At 38.2% G+C, this 25232-nt stretch overlaps 1 protein-coding gene across 1 annotated transcript; it reads left to right on the plus strand.

Moving 5' to 3' along the window:
* Positions 1–357: 357 nt before the first annotated feature.
* LOC127632950 (kelch domain-containing protein 8A-like) lies at positions 358–24920 on the plus strand. The gene is made up of 6 exons (XM_052111796.1): positions 358–480; positions 13597–14071; positions 14347–14511; positions 16727–16945; positions 21476–21577; positions 21667–24920. The coding sequence occupies exons 2-6, from the start codon at positions 13696–13698 to the stop codon at positions 21867–21869; spliced, it is 1065 nt and encodes a 354-aa protein (XP_051967756.1). The 5' UTR covers positions 358–480; positions 13597–13695; the 3' UTR covers positions 21870–24920.
* The last annotated feature ends 312 nt before the right edge of the window (positions 24921–25232 follow it).

The following is a 25232-nucleotide window of genomic DNA, read 5'->3' on the forward strand; positions in this document are numbered from 1 at the left end:
CACAGTAAAGAAAAAGAAAAACCCTTCCTGTCATTCCCATTCAACATCCGGTGGGGTGTGGCCTATTCAATTCAAATTCCAACTCATTAATTGAAAAAGAGCTGATTCTTAAATTCTGAAGTTTACACAGTAGCCTACATCTCTAATTTGCTTACACGTTTCAATAAGATGGACAGATCAGACACACTAGAGCCCCCTTGAGTATTTGTGAGATTAATGTCAGAATGACGAATATGATGAAGGGTTGCGATGAATATTTCATACATGATCCATGTGGGGGGAAGAGAAAGAGAGGGAGAGAGAGAGAAACAGTAATGCTGAGATGAGAACTGCGGCTGTTGCGATGCTGCTGATGCTGCAGGGAGTCTGGCAGAGGGAGTGTCTGTTCCACGCGTGGATTATTATTGTTCCGCGATCGCTCTGTATCCAGAAGGGAAGCGCCCAAGGAGAATCGGAAGAAACCGAAGCCCCTACCGAAAAGTAAGTGATTCGTTTCCAAACCTCTCTGCTTTGATGCTGTAAGTAAGTGCATGTATCTGGGGAGAGGCATGTATTGTCTTCAGTGTTTTGAAATGAGAGAACCTTGTGAAACATTTGGTTAACTCTTTATGTTACAGTGCTTATAATATTGTGTATATATTTACACACAGTGTGTGCTAATAAGTGCAATACTCTTAGCAGCTTCACAGTATTTTGTAAAGCTGTTAATAGTATTGATTATCCCTATTGATTATCATTGATATTCCACAAACATTCTATTTTTATTATTCCTCTCCACAATTTAATGCAATAATTCAGCTCAACCCACTGGACATACACAGACATAAAAGTTTGAAATGGTCCCGTTGACTTTCTCAGTCTATCAATCTAACTATACTAATGGTATCAATGTAATATTTTCAAACTTTCTTCAAATTATTTGCATATTGAATTGTTACTGGCAGTTTCATTTTGACATCTATTAATTGGTGAAATATGGCTGAATTCAGAATGGCATAATACCATACAATTTGGCAAAGTAGTAAGAGTAGTATTCCATTTCAACTCAAACTTTTTGCATCACTTCTGTCACTAAAAAGGCTAATGATTGTGTGATGTGGAGGGGGGGCGTGTCTGGGCCGTGATGATGCAAGCCTGGCAGTGAGTTGAATAATCGTCGGGATAGAGATAAGGGGGGCCGGAGACGCCAGTTCAAGAGAGAGAGAGATGCACAAAGCTGCGTGTGTGTGTCTTTGTTTGATTTGCATTTTATGTTATGTTTGAGTTCAGTTTGTTATTAAAGTTTTACGTTGACTGTTCAGCTGGTTCCCACCTCCTCCTTGCCAATCTTAAGAACCTTGTTACATTGGTGCTGAAACCCGGGAAGGAGGAGGGATGCACTGTCTGAGAGTCCTCTCTGCTGATGGAAGGTTACGACGCTGAGAAGGTATGGTCTGGTGGCACTGGAACGGTTCGCTAGAAGGTGGAGGAGCCCGCTGCCATTCGAAAGGAGATGACGGAGGCACTGCCATCTATCAGGAAGTGAAGGAGCCGCTGACATCCACCAGAGGCCGGAGGAGCCATTGCTGTCTGCCCGGAGGCGGAGCTGCTGACGTCTGCCTGGAGGCGGAGGAGTCTGCTGCTGTCCGCCAGGAGGCGAGGTCCAGTGCCATCTCCCGGTGTTGCGGAGGACTGCTGCACAGCTGGTGTAGGACCAGTCGACAGTGTGTTTGGGGACAAGCAAGACAGTTTTCTCTCTCTCTGTCTCTCTCTATTACTTCCTGATTTCCGTGGAATCAGAACCAGTGTCGCTCAACTAGCAATCAATAGTTCAATAGGAAAGGTAAACACATTAGAGTTTAAGCAGATATGTCTGATGAGAGATGCCGGTTGTCAGTACCATGATAACAAGGACAACCTTTTTTCATGAGTAATAATTAGCCTTGGGATCGATACATTATTCACGCATCAATCATTACATTTTCCAGATGATTATAAGATATAAATAGGGCTACTGTATAGTCACTTTTTTAATATTTCGTTAGCACAAAATTTTACAGTACTTTTCAACATTTATGTACTATATAATTACAACAATTACAGTAATTACTAGGTACTAACATAAACCTAAACCTAACCCCAACCCTAACCTTAACCCATATTAAGTACATGTAATTACCTAATATTACTCAGTACTTTCTTGGGTAAGTAAACTGTAAGTACACTGAAAGTACACATACTGTAAAATAAATTACAACCCATATTTCTCAACACAACTTTGGTAAAGTGTGAGTGGCAAGGTAACTTAAAGGGGGCTGCACACCTCACACATCTGGCAGACGACATGGCACGCTTCTAAAATTATCTATAAAGGTACGCAAACCGCCGCTGCCACTCAGTGCCTGTCGACTGCGCCCAGCTATGACTGAGGTAATTCTGCATTGCCACATAGCGCAACTCACATAGTTTTCCATTCAATTAAACTCAAATCATTATAAAAGGACATCAGTTATTTACTCTAGCCATCACTGGATGATATATTATGTATATGTATCTTTCATATAGCCTACAAAATTTAATTTCAGTTATAAGAATGTATTTTTGTGGTTTGACAGTTTGAATTAAACCTATTCAAGGCTACATACAGAGAAATTGCATAGTAAATGTTACCATTTCTAATCGTTCAGTTTGCACAGTTACACCAGTTTTATATACTAATACAAACTCATCAATGTCACTTTGTTCATTATTGAGGAAGTACAAAACCTTAGTAACTTCTGTTTATGGTGACTAGATTTACAAATTTGGACTGTCACCTGCATCGCATCGATGCATCCTGTGTGTGATACCTGTGCCTTATCCTTTTTGCAATGCGGAGCTTCTCGTCTGGTGTATGACCATTAACTACATTAAATGTTATAGCACTATAGCAATAAGTTATTACGCCAGATTACATTAAATAGAAGGCCAACTGACAGTGAATTGGAAAGCACACAAATTAGGCTTCTAATTCAAATGTCGGCTATTGTTAATATATTGATGCCTCAAAGTCGTATCGAGAAAATAATATGCCGATCAATAATCTATGTATTTTTCCAAGTAATAATATACCCCAATAAATCATTGGGATGGGTATAAAGAATGCAAATAGGTTCCATTTAGATTTTATGCTGACTTTAAGGTAACATTTTTTTTACAGTGCACCTGTGAGTGTCAGGTGAGCTACTGTAATTAAATAGCATGTGTTAGTAGGTCACTTAGAAAAAATGTGTTTGTTCTTTATTTTTTAAGAAATAAAGCAGTGCTCATATTTTTACACAAGCCATCAGTCTAACTCTTGCTCTTTGCTAAACATGTCACACGTTCGTCTACCTGAAAGGTCACTTTTCAGGCCGTCAGTCAACCATCTCATTTTAATGCATCTGATAATGTGTAATAAAGGTTACCTTACTTTGACTTCAGTAATGTTTCAGGGCATTTTCAAAAGGGGGAATATTTGCTCTACACATTTTACCCCAAGGCATAAACAACCCAATTTCTCAAGAGTTTTTCAGTCTCTTATAAAGTGCAACTGCATAATGTCCACCAGCCCCCAATGTTAACTGTCTGCAGCATTGACAACCTGCCAAGTTATGAGAGTTTAGCTTCAGTGAATTCTTCTGTACTGGTGTCTTTAAGCACCACAGGGGAATAGTCGGTCTGCTGAATAAGTATGCACAGCTTTGGACTCATTCATTTTGTAGGAAGGTATTTCCATAGCAATTAGCTATGAGACCTTTTAGCTTTTGCTTTTGAGTGATATATCCCCAGCTCCCAATTGTAATCTTCCTCGCCGAATCCTCATTCGGACCGGTCTCATGCGCGCTATTATCCCAGTGCATTTATATTCAAATGACACGTTGAAGGCCATCGTAATTGAATCTGATCCACTCAGTGTGATCAAAGGCTCTTTACAGGAGTTGTAGTTTCATTAGTTAAATCAATAGAAGAACTACTTTTGTGCTTGATTGACCTAGATTCCATCCTGTTTTATTACAACCTGTCTAAGTTGGTAAGTGTGTTGCAGGGAGTTTCAAATATATCATCGTCCCGGAAAGACAAATGCGTTTATGTAATCCTCCAGGGAATGGCGAAGGTGGAACAGCATTATATTCAGTATCATGCACTATTGTGCTGAATTGAGGGTTGCTATGGAAATGATCTGCTCTGCTACAGTTGACATTGACCACACAATGAGTTCAAAGGATTAAAGAAACACAAAATAACAAAAGAAGAGGTCAAGTGTAGTACTCTCTGATCTAGCTTTGTTATATGATTCTTTTAGGGGTGGGCGGTCTAAATATTTGTATAGTATGGTAATGGTATATATCACTATTAAACTGTTATTTTTGCTGAAAATTCAAATATTTTTTCATAATTTTTATTTTTTGGGGATTATATAGAGAATGAAAAACATTACAAATGCAAGTTACTGAATTGTTCTTTTTTGGAACCAGATGGACAAACCAATGACAAGAATATTCTTAACAAATTAATGAAGCATCTGGCATTAGCTTTGCATTATGTAACACTTTGAGTTAAAAACAAAAGACTCAAAACAGTCAAACTATGTCATAAAATTTGTTCAGCAGAAGAAAAATAAAATCGGTGAAAAGTATTTTTAGAAAGTAACTTAAAAGTAATAATGTGATTAATTTTTCATGAAGTAATCAGTAAAGTCAGTAATCTGATGGCAATTTTAGAGAACTAATCATTTGTAGTGGATTACGTTTTTGAGTAGCCCAACACTGTTTGCGACGTTGATCGGCAACTGTAAACAATTCTGCTTCATGTTGAAACTAACCCTAAATAACAAGTTCTTCCTAATCTTGACTTGTTTGGGACACATCTCACTATGTATTTTCGCATTACTCCATATTTATTTGACACTCTCGTGTTTAAACAACATAAATTTCTGCCCACTGAAAGCCACACAAATATATCGATCATGGTATAAAAGATAAAAGAATGCTAAATCGGTTGAAACGTTTATGCTATAGCACAGTATACACTGTCGCACCACCCAGCCTTATTTAATACTGAACTGGTCACTTAGAATCATGTTACTATACCTTCACTTTTGCTAAACTATTTTTACATGACTCGTTGTATGTATCATAGCAGTTTCCTGGTGAAATTAACATCACAGGTGTTAAAAAAAACACTTCAAAAACACTTTTCGGCCTGCTCTTCTTTATATGCTTTTGTTATGACATAAAAACACTTGACAGATCCAAGTTCATTGGCAATGGAGGAGTCAGGAGACAGCAAACAGTTAAGTGTTTATTGAAACACACACTTCAGCTTCACATAAACTAAGAAATGGCTCTTAGTGGCCAACTCAAATAGGGCTTTATATGTACACAGTCTCTGGCTTTAGCTGCGGGTCTTTCATCCACTACTGCTACGAGCCACTCTCTCCCCCCCTCTGATGCTCTGAATTGATCTAAAACTCGATAGAGCATTAGCCTTAAAAATTGTACCTGTTTGGGAGAACATTTAACTCAGTGGACATTTCACCCACATATTATAATTTTGCTTCAATGTAGTCAAAGTCACGTAGCACTAATCTATTTTATTAGATCAGGCTTGAAAGTAAATGTGCATTTAAATGGAGATTGGCATTTGATGGTGTAGAGAATCCCCTGCAGATCTTTAACAATTCTCTGTAGATAAACCCTACCCGGATCATTTTGTTGTGATTAAGAACCACGATTTTGTGGACATTAGAGTTGCCGCTGTTTGAATTCTGGAAGGCTAAATAAATAGAAGTCGATAAATGCTTACCTGCTGGGGCCGTATGAATCTTGCCTGAGAAAATGATGACAACAAAACCTTAAATGGATCATTTGTGCAAAGTCTATTGAATTATACTCAAATAGCTCAGGTTTAGGATAATATTAGACCCTAATAATATTAAGCCTAAGTTACAGTATGTATCTGGGGAAAGGAGACTAACTAATTAAAAGTTTGAAATGGATGCATGCTGATTGTAAATGACTTCAGTGGGTGCTCATAGGCCTAATGTTGATCTCAAGCTGTTCAAGCAGTTAATTAACCAAAAGAAGATGACGTGGCGAAGCAAATCGATACAGATTGCAATTAATACGATTTGCAAGGCATGCCAGGAGTGAGCAATCCTACTTCATTAACAAGAGAACGTTAGCTTAGTTCAAAGTTCTAAGAACGCTGTGATTTCTGTTTGTATGTTAATGCATCATTAAGCATCTTCCGCACAAAACCGGGTCTCCACATATTGAGATCAGCTCATTGTTTCTATGGCAACACACCTCTGCATGCTGAGTTGAGAGTGTAAAAAATGCGACTTGAGAAATGTGTCTTTCCTTGAGCTTTCTTTTAAGTTTATGTCTCCTTGCGGATGAAACGGATGACAGCTTGGCCTGTAAATGATGTTGGAGATTGTAAAAACCCTAGGTGAAAGACTGTGATTGGAATACAAAGGCAAAAGAAAGAAAACGGTCTGGACTGAGCCTTTTCATCTCACCTCGCATTTGACTGTCAATTTACATCTGAGAAAATCAACCCATCTTGCGGTATTTTCCTGGCTCTTTGTTATTGTTACTTGAAACATATAATTAAATCTGAACTGATAATCTACACTACAAACAGACTTCAAAATACAATATTTTCTCCAGGTGACAGATCATCTGAATATATAATTGGACATGGATCCATTTCTCCTGGTTCAAAAGATTTTGTTTCAGATTAGCATATCAGTCGTTGGGCAATGAAGACATTACACTGAAAGAAAATGAGTAGGTCTATTTCTCTTCTGATAGAGATAGGTATATTTAAGAACTTCTACAAACAATATAAGTAGATGGAATGTTCCCATTTAGACTGCTAGATGAATGTGTTACCTCGTGAGGCGACTACGTAGGCAGCATTTTAAGGCCACATCCACACTAATCCGTATAAATTTGAAAGCTCTATTTATACCGCTTGAATACTCTAAGATGCGTAACAAACATTTGTGAGTGCTGCTATGTTTGTTGCGCATCTTAGAGTATTGCATGCCAATAATAATCTAAACTAAATTCATTTTTGAGTCGAGTCCAGCATGCAATACTGTCAACATTAGTATTCTATTCTTGACAATAGACTTCTTTGTACTAATTGTTCTTGGCTATGTTGCTCTCTTCTGTTGCCATCTTTCTCTCTCTCTCTTTCCTTTCTCTCATGTTTACTTTGTTTTAGATAATTCACGTTTATTTTGTATTTTTTTATTTATTTATTTATTTTTTTCATACAATGTGTATATGTGTGATGCTCTGTCTCTGTTTTAAGGGTGACCGTTTAACATTCTGTCAGGGGTCTACAGATGAAAAATAGCCTTTTGGGTTAATTCTGGCACGTTTACATTTATGTTTATTAATGTGCATTGCCCCTGTAAATAAATAAATTAATTAATTAAATTAAATAAATCAATGCTATTTGTTTGAAAACCACAGAGTTGCTATCTAAGTAGAGTGTTCCAAATCGCTCAAAATATATTTAGTTACATACAATAAAATAATCCATACAAATAAAAGTGTATTTTTTCTCAAAAAAAGAAATGTATATACATTTTATGGTACGCTTTACAATAATGTTGTATTTGTCAAGATTATATAAAGAGTGTGTAAAGGCATTCAATGGAAAGGAGGAGGCGAGAACCGGCTTTTCAATATAAATAATAGTTTAATGAGAAACTTAAAAGAAGACACAAACACACACATGACGGACATGTCCGCTAACGATCTCTCTCTCCCGCATGACACCCTGCAGTCGACCTTTATACCTCGGAGGCATGATTAGCCTGATACGGGACCGGGTGCGTAGGATCACGACCCGGCCCCGCCCTCCGCCCTGCCACAGTGTGCTGTATTTAACATGAACTAACAATGAAAAATACTTGTACAGCATTTATTAATCTTGATTAATGTTGATTTCTACATATACTAATAGATTTTTAGCATTAAATGTTGTAAAATGTTATCATTAGTTAATGCATAAAACATATCAGGAACAAATAAATTACTGAAATATACACGTACATGTCAAATACATACAAAAATAAGTTGTTTGCCAGATGGAGTTGAAAAAAAATCTCCTGACATACATAGCAATTTCTAGAACCTGAGAGGGAGTATAAAAATTCAAAGAGCTAGAGAGATTACCTCATTTACACCATGATTGGACTTGATGAAGTGCTCACCTCTCTGTGGAGTCCCCGTGTAGTGAACACACTCTCTTTATCAATCACTATAGGCCCAGAGCTCTTAACTTGCAATAACCCAGTTTAATTGTTATTACAGTACTATCTGTTGGCTTACAATGATTGCAGAGCAACCAAACACCTCTATTCGGTGATCAACTTTCCAGGCAATCAGGGATGAACCATCCACCTGAACGGCCGTAAATGCCATTGGAATGGTTTGGAGAGCTCGGAACGTTCATGAATGAGGGTCTCATAAATTGAGGCATGTCCTGGGAGCTTTTTTTGTAATACAACATTTAAGAACTATGTGATTACGAGTGAGGAGTAATGAACTAAAACAAAAAGTAGGAATCAGGGCTGGACTAGGAAGAGAAATCTGCCCAGGATTTTATATAGCAACTGGCCCAAAAGTTGAGCGGGGGGTAGGGTTGTGCCGATGGACGATATCATCGTCCATCGCGATGTTTTACTGTCAACATCGTCAACTGCCAATTTAGGGGACATAGCCCAACCCTAGCGGGGGGTGTTCGCTGTCCTTTTCTGCATATCGCGGCGTCGTTGTGGTCTGTTCTGCATAACGCTGCGACTCATTTTTGCTTATCGCGGTCCATTCTGCCCAATTCGCAACTGACCCACCGGCCCGCTCGTTTCTCCCGATGAACACTCCACCCATGATAGGCCCCAAAGTGTGTTGGCCCACCGGGAAAATGCCCGGAATGCCAGATTACCAGTCCAGCCCTGGTAGCAATACTAAACTTAAAGGGATAGTTCACACAAAATCAATAGCATAGAAATTTGACGACTTACAGCAATTTATTCAATGTGTGATTGTCCCTTTGTATGTAAAGAACATCTGATTCGTTCAAGAGAATCGCTTCATTTACAATCGTAAAGTTGGAACATATCCTCAGTTTGTTACTATGTTTTTGAAAAATGTCTGTATTCTTTAGTCTTTAGTGTAAATTGTTCAATTTATTATTTTTTTTATGTATTTTTTGTATACAGTTCTGACTGTGTTGCAAATTATATCAATGGATAGTTGCACAATATCAGTGTTCTGGAAGCTTTTCCATAATGAATCATGTTTTTTTTATCTGTTTTGTTTAAACAAACAGGACATTTCCATCCATCCATCCATCCATCCATCGTCAACCGCTTATCCTGTGTACAGGGTCGCGGGGACAGGACATTTCATATTAATGAAATTTCACTTTGATGTTAAGACCAGAAACATACCGCACGCAAATAGGTGTAAGCAAATACAAGTGCTTAGCCAATGCGCAGTCCAGTTTAAAATGCTTAATGTGCAATCTTGTGTTACTGCGGCAGTAACAAACCCCTGTACTTAAGGGGGCAATGGAGTTAAATCTAAAAGTCTGTGCCATTAAACTTACATTTACATTTATGCATTTGGCAGACGCTTTTATCCAAAGCGACTTACAGTGCACTTATTACAGTGACAATCCCCCCGGAGCAACCTGGAGTTAAGTGCCTTGCTCAAGGACACAATGGTGGTGGCCGTGGGGTTAGAACCTGTGACCTTCTGATCAACAGCCCTGTGCTTTAGCCACTACGCCACCACCACTCCAACTTGATGTGTTGTAGGAGAATCAAGGGAATAGTTTCTGGAGGAAGGACTAAAGGAGATGGGAGGGAGGTGAAGATAATGGTTGCTTGGTTACTGATGGATGCTAAACCCTGGTACAACAGCCCACTTCAAACTCTCTGTGTACACAGCTGAAGAGAGCAGAACAGTTGTGTGAAATTGGTTGCGTCAATTGCATCAAGTGATAATGCTATTCTGGGCCATCTCTCTTATCTCTGCCTCCACTTCGATGAAAGTAGAATGTAAAAAAAGAGGGTCTACAAGTGTTTTCACAACTGAAATCATACAATTTACAGCTATAAATAAGACAAAATGAGTCGTTCTGTATTTTGGCATGGATGCAAATGTTGGTGTAGAAATAACAAAATCTCAATACATCAGAATTTATAGTGGTAAATGAGGGATACTAAAGTGATTTTACCATGGGTAAGCAGTGTTTATAGGCACAATGCGAAGCAGAAATGCACAGCCCTGTGGTAAAATCACTGTAGCATAGCTGAATAGCATATTGTTTTCATAAAATCATGACAATAATAATATGATAAAAGGGACCACTGATTAGTACACAGTTATATTTATTCATATTTATAATAAGTCAAAAAAGGAATATAACTGTAGGCTGTTCACAGTTGCCTTGCACTTTAGAAATTTGGTGTGCTAATACTCAACCCCAATTCTGAAAACATTGGGACAGTATGAAAAATGCTAATAAAAACAAAAAGGAGTGATTTGTAAATTATGTTCATATCCTTTGCTATATTGAAAGCACTACAACTAAACATTGATGTTGTTCCTTGTGAATTTCATTTTTTTAATGACCAGTAATTTCAAATCAGATGATTGCCACACACTCCATAAAAGTAGACAGTCTAGTGTTTACCACTGTGAAACATCACCATTTCTTCTAATAACACTTATTAAGCATTTGGGCACTGAAGACACAAGTTTGTTAAGTATAAAAAGTGGAATTTTCCCCCATTCCTCCATTATGCAGGTCATCATCTGCACAATTGTACAGGGTATTCGTTGTCGTATCGTATGCTTCATAATGCAACTCAATTGGAGATGGTCAGGACTGCAGGTAGGCCAATCTAACTCCCACACTCTCAGCTTTTTTGGCCAGCATGTGGTTTTAAGTTGACCTGCTGAAAATTCCAGGATGTCCCTGGAATAGACGGTGCTGGATAGCAGTATATGCTGCTCCAAAATTGTTATATATCTGTCTGCATTAATGGCGCCCTCACAGATGTGATGTATAGGGGCACTGACATACCCCTGGCCCATACAGACACTGGCTTTTGGACCTGACGCTGATATCTGCTTGGATGGTCCTTTTCCTCTTTGGCCCAGTTCTACTTTCAATCTAAGATGAGACCAAGCCCAGAGAAGTTGGCAGCTCTTCTGGACAGTGTTGATGTAGGGCTTCTGCTTTGTATATTAAAGTCTTAACTTGCATCTGTGGATGCACCGGCGAGTGGTGTTAACTGACAAAGGTTTACTTCATCCCAAGTTACTTTATCCCAAGCCCATGTTCATGGTATCCATTACAGATGAATGATGATTTTTAAGACAGTGACATCTGAGGGATTAGAGATCACAAGCATTCAGTGGTTTTCATCTTGCGCTTTACGCACCAAGACTTGACCATATTCCTTGAATATTTTCACTATATTGTGCAATGTAGAGGGTGAAATGCCCGAAATCCTTCCAATTTGTCTTTGGGGAACATTGTTCTCAAAATGCTGGATTATTTGCTGAAGCATCTGTCGGCAAATTGACAAGTCTCAAATGATTCTGGTGCTTTCAAATCATTTTGTGGTGCTTTCAAATCATTGCTCTTGAAGGACTAGGCTGTTTTTGGAGGCTCTTTATAAACTATGGCACGATTGTCTCACCTGTTTAACATCTCCGGTTTCACATTGCCTTGTTATTTTAACTTCCAAAATTGTTATTAGTCTTAATTAGTCCCCTGTCTCAACTTCTTTGGAGAATGTTGCAATCATCTGATTTGAAATAATATATATATATATATATATATATATATATATATATATATATATATATATATATACTATACATACAGTTTATATATAAAAAAAACTATGACATTCACAAGGTAAAACATAATATAATGTGTAGTTGTGGTGCTTTCAATATTGCAAAGTGTGAATATTACTTACAAATCACTTCTTTTTGTTTTTATTAGCATTTTTCAGACTGCCTCAACTTTTTCGGGATTGGGGTTGTAGTATGTGTTGCTGTGTCCCAAATGATACACTATACATTGTGCACTTACGTACACACTTACGTACACTTGGACATTTAGTGTGTGAATTTTCAAAGTGTAGTGTCATCTCAAATGGAACACTAACGTTTTTCTACAACACAGAAGCATTTGCTGTGTTTCAGCTCACGGCAGTGAATTTTTAAAAACGTGTTTTTTTGTTGCCACTAGCCTTAGTGCATAAGCCAACCCCAGTGCAACTCTTCTATCTCAAATAATGTACAAATACACACAGCGTGAGGTGATGTCAAAGCATTCAACTTATGTCATTTGCAAGGTGCTGGCTTCAGAGTTGCCACATTCACCATTAATTACATTTGTTTTGTCAGGCCAGTAAAAGGACAGGTGGCTGAGAATGTATAACTCATGCTAAGCTAGGCCTTAAATGTCAAAAAGCAAATAACTGTACACATTGTAGTACTGTTGTATGAATTACCACAACGGACATGGCAGGGAAAACAAAACATTACTTGGATAGTTTATTTAAAAATGAAAATTCTGTTATAATTTACCTAACCAGTATAACTAACTTTCTTCCATGGAACACAAAAGGAGATGTTTAATACTATTATAGATGCAGGCTGGATTTAGAAGGTTATCCCTTTAGGTAAAATCAGCCTGTGCTTACCGAAATACGAAGCTATGCCCCCAGTGGCCAAAGTGGTGTGCCAAAAGTTAGTTGTTTTCAGCTGTACAGGCTGTAATACAGTGAAGAGGAATGCATATTTTATCAACTGATCCCTCCAACACAAACCCCAAACCCTAACATCACATTAACCTTACATCAGTGAAGTTAAACTGTAATGTTAGAGGGGAAAATGCGACCTCCGAATCACGCTCATCACTGATTATTCAAACGCGATCACTTCCTGGTTTCAACACAGGATCCGAACCTGGGTCTCCCATGGTGCTGACGCAACATGTTTCTGGTTGGGAAGGAAGGTAAACATGGTTGAGCTGATATAAAAATGTCTGATGGGAGATGCCATTTTATAAATGAGTTGGCATAATGTGTCCAATCCTTGGGTACTGGAACTCTTAGAAACAACATACCAACTTCACGTGTGAACATGTTGTAATTACAGCCCTAATTAAGATTGTGAATGATTGTCTCTTCAATGGCTGCATAAACTGTATAAAGCTCCTAGATCACACCTAATTTCCAAAACTCATGTTTTCTGGACATTTTTGTCTTTGATTGTCGTGGTTCTCTGATTGGTTTAGATATTGACCAGAAATTCTGCTATAAAACACCATTAAAAAAAAAATATTGCCGGCTGATGGCTGTAAGAGAAGCATATGTTATCAATTAACAACCTCGAAGCTCACGATAGGTCCATCATTAAAGGCTTGTAAGTTATTGGTTAAAATAAGTTCACCTATAGAAACAATTAATGGGATTTTTATTGCGAAACCCAAATGTTGCATTCTATTACCATGTAAACAAATGATTCTGATGTTTAACAGGTGCTGACCCTAAAAAAAAAAGGGGGACATATTTGATCTTGACACCTTATCAAGGCTACAGTCTCACCAAGAAACTACATTCGTTGGTTGGTCAGGGCGATGACACTGCCCTCGGCCCATGAGTTCCACTGGCAGAGCCTAGCATCCCTCTCCAGTGCCCGTGTCTATCACTCATTGGCTGATGTAGGGGGGCAGCTCTATATGGTAGGAGGTTGTGATGCATCGGGCCGACCCACCAGCACTCTTGATCTCTACTCCCCTGAGGTGGACCGCTGGGTAAGTCTTCCTCCGATGCCCACGCCAAGAGCCGGGGCGGCAGTGGCAGTCTTAGGGAAGCACCTCCTGGTGGTCGGTGGAATGGGAAAGGATCAACGCCCCCTAAAGGCGGTGGAGGTGTACAACACAGAGGAAGGCAAATGGCGGAAGAGATGTTCGTTGAGGGAGGCGTCCATGGGACTTTCTGTAACTGTTAAAGGTACAAAAAAAGAAGATTTGTGGGTGAAGTATGTACTTGGAATGGAATACAGGGGGCGTGTTTGGGAAACCTGTTTGAAAGTAATAATTTCTGCAATTCCATTTGATATCACTAGAGGTACTGAAATTGCACACTTTACCTTTAAAATCAACATGAAATGGCTTTTGCTTCTTTGATTACTGCGTATATGACAATGAAAGGTGAACGAATGTATTGTTCAAGAGTTCTTTATTCAGAATCAAGACCTTCATCTCACTCTCTTTGTCTCTGATCAGACGGCAGGGCTCTTGCTGTTGGAGGAATGGGAGCAGACCTCCTGCCTAGAAGTGTTTTCCAGCAGTACGACCTTCGCAAGGACGTGTGGGCGCTTCTCCCGCCCATGTCCACCCCTCGCTATGATACCAGCGTCTGCCTACTGGGCTCTAAGCTCTACGTGGCAGGTTTGCCGAGAGTATCCTTGTGTATCTGTAATCTCTCCTTGTACATGACACATGAGCACACAAAAAATACTGTGTGTGTGTGTGTGTGTGTGTGTGTGTGTGTGTGTGTGTGTGTGTGTGTGTGTGTGTGTGTGTGTGTGTGTGTGTGTGAGCGTGTATTTATCACTTTGTGGGTACCAAATGTCCCCATAAGGATAGTAAAACCCGAACTTTTTGACCTTGTGGGGACATTTTGTCGGTCCCCATGAGGAAAAGAGCTTATAAATCATTCTAAATTATGTTTTTTGAAAATGTAAAAATGCAGATAGTTTTCTGTGAGGGTTAGGTTTAGGGGTAGGGTTAGGTTTAGGGGATAGAATATAAAGTTTGTACAGTATAAAAACCATTATGTCTATGGAAAGTCCCCATAAAACATGGAAACACAACATGTGTGTGTGTGTGTGTGTGTGTGTGTTTCTGACCTTTATACTTTTGGGGACAAAACTGTTGCGAAATATCCACTGAAGTTAGCTAGATCTGAAAGGAAATCATTTTAGAATGTCCGGTAAATTAGAAGTGGAAATAATGTCTTTGGTCATTCTTCAAATGTCAAAAGTTATTTTTTACAAATAGGCTTCGGGTTCCTCTATGGTAAGTGAAATAAGCTTATGTTAAAGGAATAGTTCACCCTGAAATGATAATTCTCTAATAATTTACTCACGTGTATATCGCCTCAAACTTGTATGACACACAAACAAAGATATTTTAATGGAGATGTAATATCTTTTTGTCCATACAATGCAAGTGAATGGTGACCAAACCTTTGAAGCCCCAAAAAGCACATAAAGGCAGCATAAACATAATCCATAAAACTTCAGTGGTTAAATCAATGTCTTCAGAAGCGATCCAATCATGTTTTTAGGATTAAAACAAATATGTGCTTTTTGGTTCAAAGGTTTGGTCAATATTCGCTTGCATTGTATGGACAAACAGACATCATATCTACATTAAAATATATTTGTTTGTGTTCTATGGAAGAAATTCAGTCATATGAGTTTGAGACATCATAAGGGTGAGTAAATGACTAGAGAATTGAACTATTCCTTTAAGGTCAATAAAGGTATATGGAAAGTTCCCATTTTGACAGCTAGATAAACATGTATTCCAAAATAATTTTGTTCCAAAACCTAGTGAGCAGCCTACAAAGGCAGCATTTGAAGCCATCATAGGCAAAATCGTGATACAAAGGATGTTCCAAAAGCTACGCAGAATTATTTTGGTGCCGTCTAAGACAGTGTTTCTCCTCTAGGGGGCCTCAGCAAACTTTCATGGCGGCCTTAAAATGACATAACATTTTTTATTTGTTATATTAAACTGCTATAACTTCATTTAAATGTTAAAATTAGCTAAACTCAAGATATAGTCCCATAACATATTAACTGACTGTTCCTGAAACACCTGGAATCTCAAAATTAACCGTTGAAAGTATTTTAATCTATTGTAACTCTAAGTTACTGGGGCTTTGAATATTGTCTTATAAGTCGAGAAGGTTGAGAACCACTGATATTTGTGTGTGCACTGTGTACTGTATTTTTGTTATTGTATTGCTTTGTTAGTTTTGCAACTTGTCAACATCAAACTCTATTGAAATCAATTGTGAATCAAGTTTCACATGTGCCTCATATGAGGAGTGCTGTTTTTCACAGATTTTCAGCCTATGAAAAGTGTTCCAAATTGATATCTGTGTGTGTGTGTGTGTGTGTGTGTGTGTGTGTGTGTGTGTGTGTGTGTGTGTGTGTGTGTGTGTGTGTGTGTGTGTGTGTGTGTGTGTGTGCGCGTGTTTTTGTGATTTACGAGGACAATTTTGTAAGTTACAAATTAGTAATTACAAGGGTATTATGCTATAAATGTGATTTATGAGGACATTTCTAGTGTCCCCATAATTCAAATCGCTTAAAAATCATACTAAACAGTGTTTTATTGAAAATGTAAAAATGCAGAAAGTTTTCTGTGATGATTAGGTTTAGGGGTTGTGTTAGGTTTAGAGGATAGAATCTATAGTTTTACAGTATAAAAGTCATTATGTCTATGGAAAGTCCTCATAATGATAGGTAGACCAACATGTGTGTGTGTGTGTGTGTGTGTGTGTGTGTGTGTGTGTGTGTGTGTGTGTGTGTGTGTGTGTTGATCTATCTTGTTTTTTAGAGCATTTCACTGAATGACTCTGTCATTTCAGGTGGACGTCAGTGTAAGCGTTTAGTAAAGGCTTTTGAAGTCTTTGACATGGAAAGCCGCAGTTGGTCATCTCTTCCCAGTCTCCCTTGCAAGAGATCTTATTCTGGGGTCTTATGGGACAGCTCAGGGCGTCTCAGCTGGTTAGGAGGCCTCAGACAAGGAGGAATGCACCAAAGTTCCAAGTTTACCAAGAATGTTAACATCTTTGACACCAACAAAGGTACTATTAGTAAAAATCACATTCTTTGATTTAGTTTTAAAGTAATAGTTCATCCAAAAGTGAATGTATTTGTCTTTATTTAATCATCTTGTCATACCAAAAGTTTCCTTAAGAGTTCATTTTTTTTAAATCTTTTTGCACCTCTCCTCAACAGTTCATAGTCACAAAAACAACAACAACATAAAAGTAGTCCATATGATGCACAATATATTTCAAGTCAAGTATACAACTGCTTTGTGTGAGGAACAGACTGAAATTTTAGTCAGTCAACTCTTCTGAATCTCTCAAATCTCATTCTCCATTCTGCATTATTCGAACCAATGGTGTTTGGCGAATTCAATTTCCAGCATAGATGCACAAGATCTGTTATGTTTCTAAAAATATTTTCTTTCTTAAATAGCCTCAACAGAGTAAGCGTCTTTTTGTTAGTAGCTTGTAGTGTAGCTAACTCCTTTTTTAAAAGAGTAGATTGACCGTAGTTGAACTACTTTAAGCTATGAGTAGCATGTAGCTTGGGAAGCTACAGTTTCAAAGTAGCTTCCCCAACAATGGTCATATGGACTACTTTTAGTGTTTTGGACTTTTTTGAAGCCTGACAAATTGTATATTAGATTGGAAGGGGGTGAGTAAATAATGACAGAATTTCCATTTTTTAGGTGAACAATTTCTTTATTCTGTGAAATCGGTAAGAAAATCTTTTTAGCTGTTACAGTAAATCACTATCTGCAAAAAAAAATTATGTTTCAATGCACAAATATATTCGTCATCACTAGTAACTCTTGCCTTTTGATTAGATTTTTTCGGATGAGCCCAAAAAAGGGTGCGAAAAGATACAAGGTGTGATAAAATGTAAGACCAGCTGAAATGAGTTATTGATTTCTCTCCCGGTTCTCGTGCTTTCTCTTCCTCGCCATTGTTTCCGCTCAAATCTGATCATTTCTAATCAGATTCAGCAGATGGGAAAATTGCACAGACTTTTTTCCTTTTTTTGCCCCAAGGGTGATAAAAAAAGTTACTATTATCAGTGGGCAGAGAGGAGATCATCTTGAAACGACTGAACTTTGCACAGTACCCTATGAATCATTTCTTTTTTTAATTATTCTATTACTAGTGCATGTGTCAGTCAACAGGTTCATGAGCTGGCAAACGAAGAGCGGCATGGAGGATTAAACCTTGCTATCTAATTTCTTTCTGCCCGAATGTGCCACTGGCAATTAAAGCCTTCTCATACAAGTCTCCCAATCTAATAAAACTAGGCGATAGGATCTCGGGAAGGGGGCGTTAAATGATGCTATTCAGGAACACATTTGAATTCCTTATCCACAGCTCATCGTGGTAGAGAGTTGAGCCCATCTGTTCTTGGTCTTAATGTAGGGCTGCAACAGAGATGGATGATCTCAGGAAAAATCCTTGTTTGAACACAAGATGGGTGTATTCTTTACTAACTTTGACACAATATACTGGCAAATTAATTATTCAAATTAAAAACAAACCATTATTTACTCACGCTCATGGTGTTCTAAATCTGTATGCTGTTATTTTTTCCATGGACTACAAATGGAAAATATTTGACAAGTCTTTATGTAGCTCTTTCCTATACAACAGTTCATATTGACCATCTCTAGAAAGCTCCAAAAAGGACCAAAAAAAACCAGTGTACTTTAAAAAGAAAAAAGGGTTAAATTTACAGTAAAATACCAGAAGCTGTGGTAGCCAGAAATTCACCATAAAAAAAATATATTGACAATGTTTCTGGCTTTACAGGATGTTATTTTGATGCCTGTATATGGTTCACTACCATTTATATTATTAAAAGATATAAGGTTGATATACTAACATTCTGTATCTATGAAAGCTTGCTTTTCATTCTAAAATGTACAGTATAGCTAATCACTGTAGTAATTACTGTAGGAACTACAAAAGGCCAGTAAACAGTGTTACACAAAAGAGTAAACAGTGCTACACAAAACACCATCAGGGTAACACATGTGACAATAAAAACATGAACTAAACTACCAACAAATATAACACAGATCACACTAATGTACATAACTGATTTAAAAAAAAATAAGAAGAAACATAAGTATTCCCATGCATGCGTTCTCTAATTTTTACCTTTATTAATCTAAAAAACATAATTGTATAATTTTACCTTAAAATTGCAATAAAATCATATATTATCGTTTTTTACTGTATATGGTAGTGCAACTACCCGTTAAAGGAGCACTCATTAATTTTTTCCCTATTAAAAAAGTGTTACTCCTATAGAAATTAATTGTAATTTTGTAAATATGTATAAAATCATGACCGCTCATATGAAATGACGACACTAGTCATATCAGTAACCTTATAAAAGCTGTTTTATTCTACATAGAGGGGGTCCCCTCATGGGGGCTGCCATTTAATAATCACATGACCAGCTGAATACTACTCACTGAAGCTCAGTAACTGTCTTGTTATTGAACACTTTTACACTTGAATTAAATGAATCATGGCTGATTGTGAACAGTGATTTTCTACACTAGCATCTGTAACTGTAAAATTACAGTTTGAATGATGCTGCATACAATGGCCTTGTGTGAAGAACAGACTCAAATATAAGTTGGTAACAATATGACCATGAAATATGGTGCCTTTAGAAATGTTACATCAGTTTGGACATCAGTGACATCAAACATCTTTGGATTTAGCTTGTATTGACTTAAAATCTGACACAATCGCTCTAAAGGCAGTAATTTTTATTTGAAGACTAGATTTTCAGTGAATAAATGCTTAAATTGTGGTCTGTTTGCCACAGAGCTATCACATGGTTTCAAAAGACCTGGAATATAGCACACTTTTATTGTGTCCATTTTGGAGCTTGACAGAATGACATGAGGGTTAGTAAATTTGTCACATCCTGTCACCTTGTCAGGTTGGGTTTCATGACATTATCATCCCCTTTCTGTCTTGTGTTTCATGTACGTTCATTGTTGGTGACCACCGTGTGCGAGTTACCGCCATGCGCTCTCCGGTGATGTCACTGTGGTGTGGGGACGTGGTCACGTTGCCTTATTGTTCCCTGTTTGTTTTGTTCCAAGCATGTCAAAGTTTATTCCCTCATGTGTTTCAAGAGCCGCTGGAACATGGAATCAGAGTTTCCATGGGAACCCTGATTGTTCTATGGGAATGCTGATCATGCCAACTTTCAGCTGCAAGCAGAAACTGCCCCTTGTTTGTTCATGCCTATATTAATCCCCCTGTGTGTCATGTCTGGTGCTGGATTGTTAAATGTAGTTAGATGTTAAATGTTTAATGTTGCTCAGGGTTCTCTGAGTTTTTGAACATTGTTGTTTGATGTTGAGTACTAACCTCACTCTATCTGTCTAGTTGGTCCTGTCTCATGTATCTGTTGGTTGCCCGCGTGTCAGGTGTGTGGATGCCTCCCAGTTTTGCTGCATTTCAACTGGTCTTCCACAGAGGATACCTCGTCTCTGCCCACGTGTTGGGAGTAAGATCGCCCATCACAGCTTCAATGGATGAATCTATTCCTGACTTTCACAACACACACACTCATCCTACGAACAAACTCTTCACAGATTGCCCCTTGAGCGGCCATGGCATGTGCATGCTATCAGAGATCGGTTCCCGCTGCTGCAGATGGTGCGTTAGCAGGATCAAATCTCTGCTTCGAACCAGGCTCTGGATATTATGGCTTTGCAGCTTGCCGAGATCACCTCCATTGTATAAAGAACATGTTCCTTGTTCTTCATGTCACAGCCCTCTGCTTTCCCTCCGGAGAGAATGAAGGTGGCTTACATCATCCTGCTCCTCACTGGAAGGGCCGCTATTTGGGGAACTGCCATGTGGGACAATGAACGTCCTTGTTGCGCATTGTTCTTAGCATTGGTCATGGAGCTCTGCTGAGTGTTCGATCTGGACTTGCTGCAGGTTGATGAACAGATCACTGCCCGGAGGAGGCGGAGGAGGACCCAGGTGCCTGCTCCTCTGTTGCTGACAATGTCCATGGCCATGAGGGCCGTTCCCCTACTGCTGCTAGTGCCCATGTCCATGGGGGCCATTTCCCTGCCAATGTCCACGGCCACAATTGCCGTTTCCCTGCCGCTGACAACATCCATGGCCACGGAGGCCATTTCCCTACCACTGCCAGCACCCATGGACATGAAGGCTGTTCCCCTGCCACACAATGCCCACAGCCACGGATGCCATTCCCCAGTCCATGTCAGCCTTCACAGCCTGAGAGGCTGTTCCCCTGTCACTGCCAGTGCTCACAGCCACGGAGGCTGCTTCCCTGTCACTGCCTGTCCTCACAGCCACGGAGGCTGTTCCCCAGTCCATGTCAGTCTTCACAGCCACAGTGGCAGTTCCCCAGTCCTGAATCTGTTCGTTTGATCACTGGAAGGCTGTCTGAAAACAATGTTTATTTTTGCAATTCCATTTATGCAATTGCGCTAGAACTGCAGAAATTACACTTTTGCTTTAATTTTTAGCATTTTGTTGTTATTTGCTTGTGTGTGATTTGTTCCATAGGATTTTGGTTGAAATCTGAGGACACAGTATCCTTGAAGACTAAGCGAGCAGACTTTGCCTCTGCCATAGTACGAGGGAGAATGATCGTGGCAGGGGGTTTGGGTATGAACAATATATGTCACCATATATTTATCAACTATACTGTTGCTTTAACAGCTGGAGTCATCCAAATATCTGGTCTCTCCTTACAGGCCATCAACCATCAGTCTTGGACACTGTCGAAGCTTTCCACCCCGAAAAAAGTAAATGGGAGAGACTGTCACCTATGGTCACGCCCCGTTGCTCTGCCTCCAGCATTGTTATTCGTGACCGCCTACTGGTAGTGGGAGGTGTCAATCAAGTCCCAAGCTCTGCCCATGAGATTCTATATGTAAAAGAGGAGGAGATACTTTAACCGTCAATGTTTAGATTTACATAACAGAAAAAAGTTGCCTTCAATGATCAATAGAACACTAATTATCAATTATTAGGCCAGAAAAATCCTCTACGCAAGTACACAAATGCAGATACAAATGTTTGACTAGCATATTTGCATGCACACAGTCCTATTGTACGTACTGTATCATAGGAGTCCAAATGTCTGAGAAAACTAGTGAAAATGCATCTACTGTATATAGCATTTTTCTGATTTAATACAAAAAAAATTCCATTACAAATTTTATTCTCAGCATAACAATATGAGTAAAAATCAAAATTTGAAAATAATTTTTTTTTGCTTTAATGATAGCATGTACTCGACAAGTTTGTGCAAAACCTGATGGTAACAATTCTCAAAACTCAAGGGGGCTATAGGCTTACATTCAAATATCTGTGCAGATAAAGCGAGTGCATTATTATTAGAGCTGTGTGTTTAGGGCTGTTAATTTAGTGCAATTTATTAAATATAAAATACTTCGTTAAAATATATATACATAATTGTGTAATACACGTATGTATTTTTTTACCATCTGAGCAATTCAACTTCAAGTACATGAAGTGTTTTGCAAGCCACATCAGCAGGGGGCAGTCAGCATGCCTCAACGAACATCACCAGCAGTACAGCCACAGAACGAGAGTGGGTTAAACAGTATGTGTTCTTGACAGCTGGATGCAGCACAACAGAATGTAGGGATCTCGAGACTTGATTTTCATAGTTTCAACTACTTTTACCTTGACAAAGTGTCATAAAAATGCATCATTTATAATGCTGAAAACCTGTGAGATCCGTCTGATGCATTTTTGCACACGGAGTGCAAGAACGCGTCTGTGAGAACAGGACAGATTGACTAACAAAATTGCAAAAAGGATTGCTGTCGACTGTAGACAGTGATCAATGATATGGGAATAAAACAAATGATATATTGACGCCTTACGCCACTTTTTGTATTGACTAATCAATGCTTCACTCATCCGCCACAATGATGCAATATATTTCAATCTGAATATCTGAATTATTATATTCATTATATGTATAAATATGTATGACATATTGCTCCACCTTGATAGTTAAGTTCACCTCAATGAGAAAACTGACTGTAGCAGTTTATGCTAATGCATGCTATAGCACCTCCCTGCAGTTATGCTGAGAATGCAACACACAAACGAATTGCATTCTGACACATTTTGGAATGCAAAAATGTGTGAATCCAACTTGTGTAGATACAAGCGTTTGCATTCACGTACTTGCGTAGACCATAGTTTCTGTGCAACAAGATTCTCTTATGCTTGACTGTTCAAATGAATAAGCTACACTATTGCATGGTGATGAATAACTAAGCACACCGTAGAGAACGACACAGTTGTATTGTAGTTCTACGAAGCTTGCTGTTAATGTCATTTTTTACTAGATGCACAGCCTAAGACAATCTGCCTTCAAAGCCAACAAAACACAAACTCCCACTTGAACAATCTAAGCCAATACCATATGCACAAACACAGCTACAGACACAATTTAAAGGGATAGTTCACCCCAAAAAAATAAATTCTCATAATGTATTCACCCTTATGACTTTCTTTCTTCTGCTCACCTCAAATATCTCAGCTCTGTAGGTCCATTTAATGCAAGTGAATGTTGGCCAGAACTTTGAAGCTTCATAAATCACATAAAGGTAGCATTAAATAATCCATACAATCCATACAAAATAAGAAAGTCATACACGTCTGTCATGAGGGTGAATACATTATGAAAAAAATGTCCTTTTTGTGTGAACTATCCCTTTAAAAGTAGATGAAATTTGTGTCTCCCAATAGAAGTGTCTTGAGTTATTTTTAGGGTATTTACAGGGTTGCTAATTAATCTACAGCAATTTTTGTGTTATTTTTTACTAATACAGCAGAAATCGTACTAACAATGTGAAATTTAACTTAGAAATAGTGGTGGACCAATATGGGTTTTTCAATAACTTGAGGGCAGCGTCGCTGATGGCAGATATATTTAAATTTAATCATAGCCAATTAGAAGTGCAATTAAATTTATTTTAGGCAGTGTTTACTCACAGTGTTTACATCTTGCACTCCTGAATGATTATTAGCAGGTACGTATAGGACAGATGGCTCTTATGTGAAGAATCAAGAAAAATATGAGCTTTATAAATTATTATAATTGGCCACTCTATATTTTCAAATTTACAAAACATATATCTGGAAACAGAAAACATGCATTATCAATTGACCAGGCTGTTGGTAGATTTTTAAACTGTTGCAAGGCCAAGCGGGCAAGGTTATCACTCCATGCCAGTAATCTCAAAAAGGTGAAATGTCGACCGATTAATAAGCATGGCCGATATATACCACTCTGTGAAAACTTTACAATATTCCTTGTGCACACTCCACATTATAGAAGCCCTCTCTGTGTTTATTGTCTGTAATAGGTGATTCGTAAACAGAGTACGGTCAATAAGTGTGTGGTTTTTACAGTGAATATTTTGGGTTATTTTAACACATTTTGGTCTGTTTCATCCTTGTTAAAGATACCTTGGCACTGCTGTAGCACACATGCAATATTTTTTCTAAATGTTTTCAGGGTCTTCTGCAATATATAGTAGCACAAAAAGAGTGTTATGTATTTTGTCTTTAATGCTAGACTAATATGATGAGTTCAGAGATGCAGTATTTTTAGGCACTGAGTGTCACAATTTAAAAAGACTTTTGAGAAATTACTATAGATATGGGCAACATTAATTATTATTTACTTATTATACAGTGGCCCCCAAAAAATATTTGGACACTTGCACCTCGCTTAAAAATGTATGCTTATTATTGCATTATATAACAAATTATCAAAACCAAGTGGCATTTATTTTACCGAAAGATTAAAGTAATACATTTGTAAGTGTCCTAATACCTTTTTATGTTTAAATAATGTTTATTATTAGTATGACTATTTAAAAAATGTTTAAATAATGTTTCACTTGATTCTATTAGCCATTAGCTCTTTTTGCTCATTTGTTATGATGTAATGTGTCTTGGGAAGCACATAGCAATAAAATTAAGCATTGTAATAACATAAAATTCTAAAAGAAAATGCTTGTACATTTGTGGTTTTGCCATTAAATGAGCTTTGTCTTAAATTGCCCTGCGTTGGTCTTTCTGTGTCCTTGTTTAAATGCACCATGTCACTCTTATCAAGAGAGTCGACCTGAAATAATAAGTAGAAACAGTTGATTTTCTCTTCTCTTTTTATTTAATAATGTCAAATAGAAGACTCACTTACTTCAGTCTTGAGTAGATAACACTTGACACTGAATGAGGACAGACTCTAACCGTGCATCTCCTGGCC

Source organism: Xyrauchen texanus, chromosome 39 (genome assembly GCF_025860055.1).
Source record: "Xyrauchen texanus isolate HMW12.3.18 chromosome 39, RBS_HiC_50CHRs, whole genome shotgun sequence".
Taxonomy (NCBI): Eukaryota; Metazoa; Chordata; class Actinopteri; order Cypriniformes; family Catostomidae; genus Xyrauchen; species Xyrauchen texanus.

What these genes read in the sequence shown, in the direction of transcription:
- LOC127632950 (XM_052111796.1), top strand. Translation starts at nt 13,696, where the DNA reads ATGACACTGCCCTCGGCCCATGAGTTCCACTGGCAGAGCCTAGCATCC. An exon ending in CTCTAAGCTCTACGTGGCAG is followed by an intron (nt 14,512 to 16,726) that starts GTTTGCCGAGAG and finishes CTGTCATTTCAG; the next exon opens with GTGGACGTCAGTGTAAGCGT. An exon ending in CATCTTTGACACCAACAAAG is followed by an intron (nt 16,946 to 21,475) that starts GTACTATTAGTA and finishes TTTGTTCCATAG; the next exon opens with GATTTTGGTTGAAATCTGAG.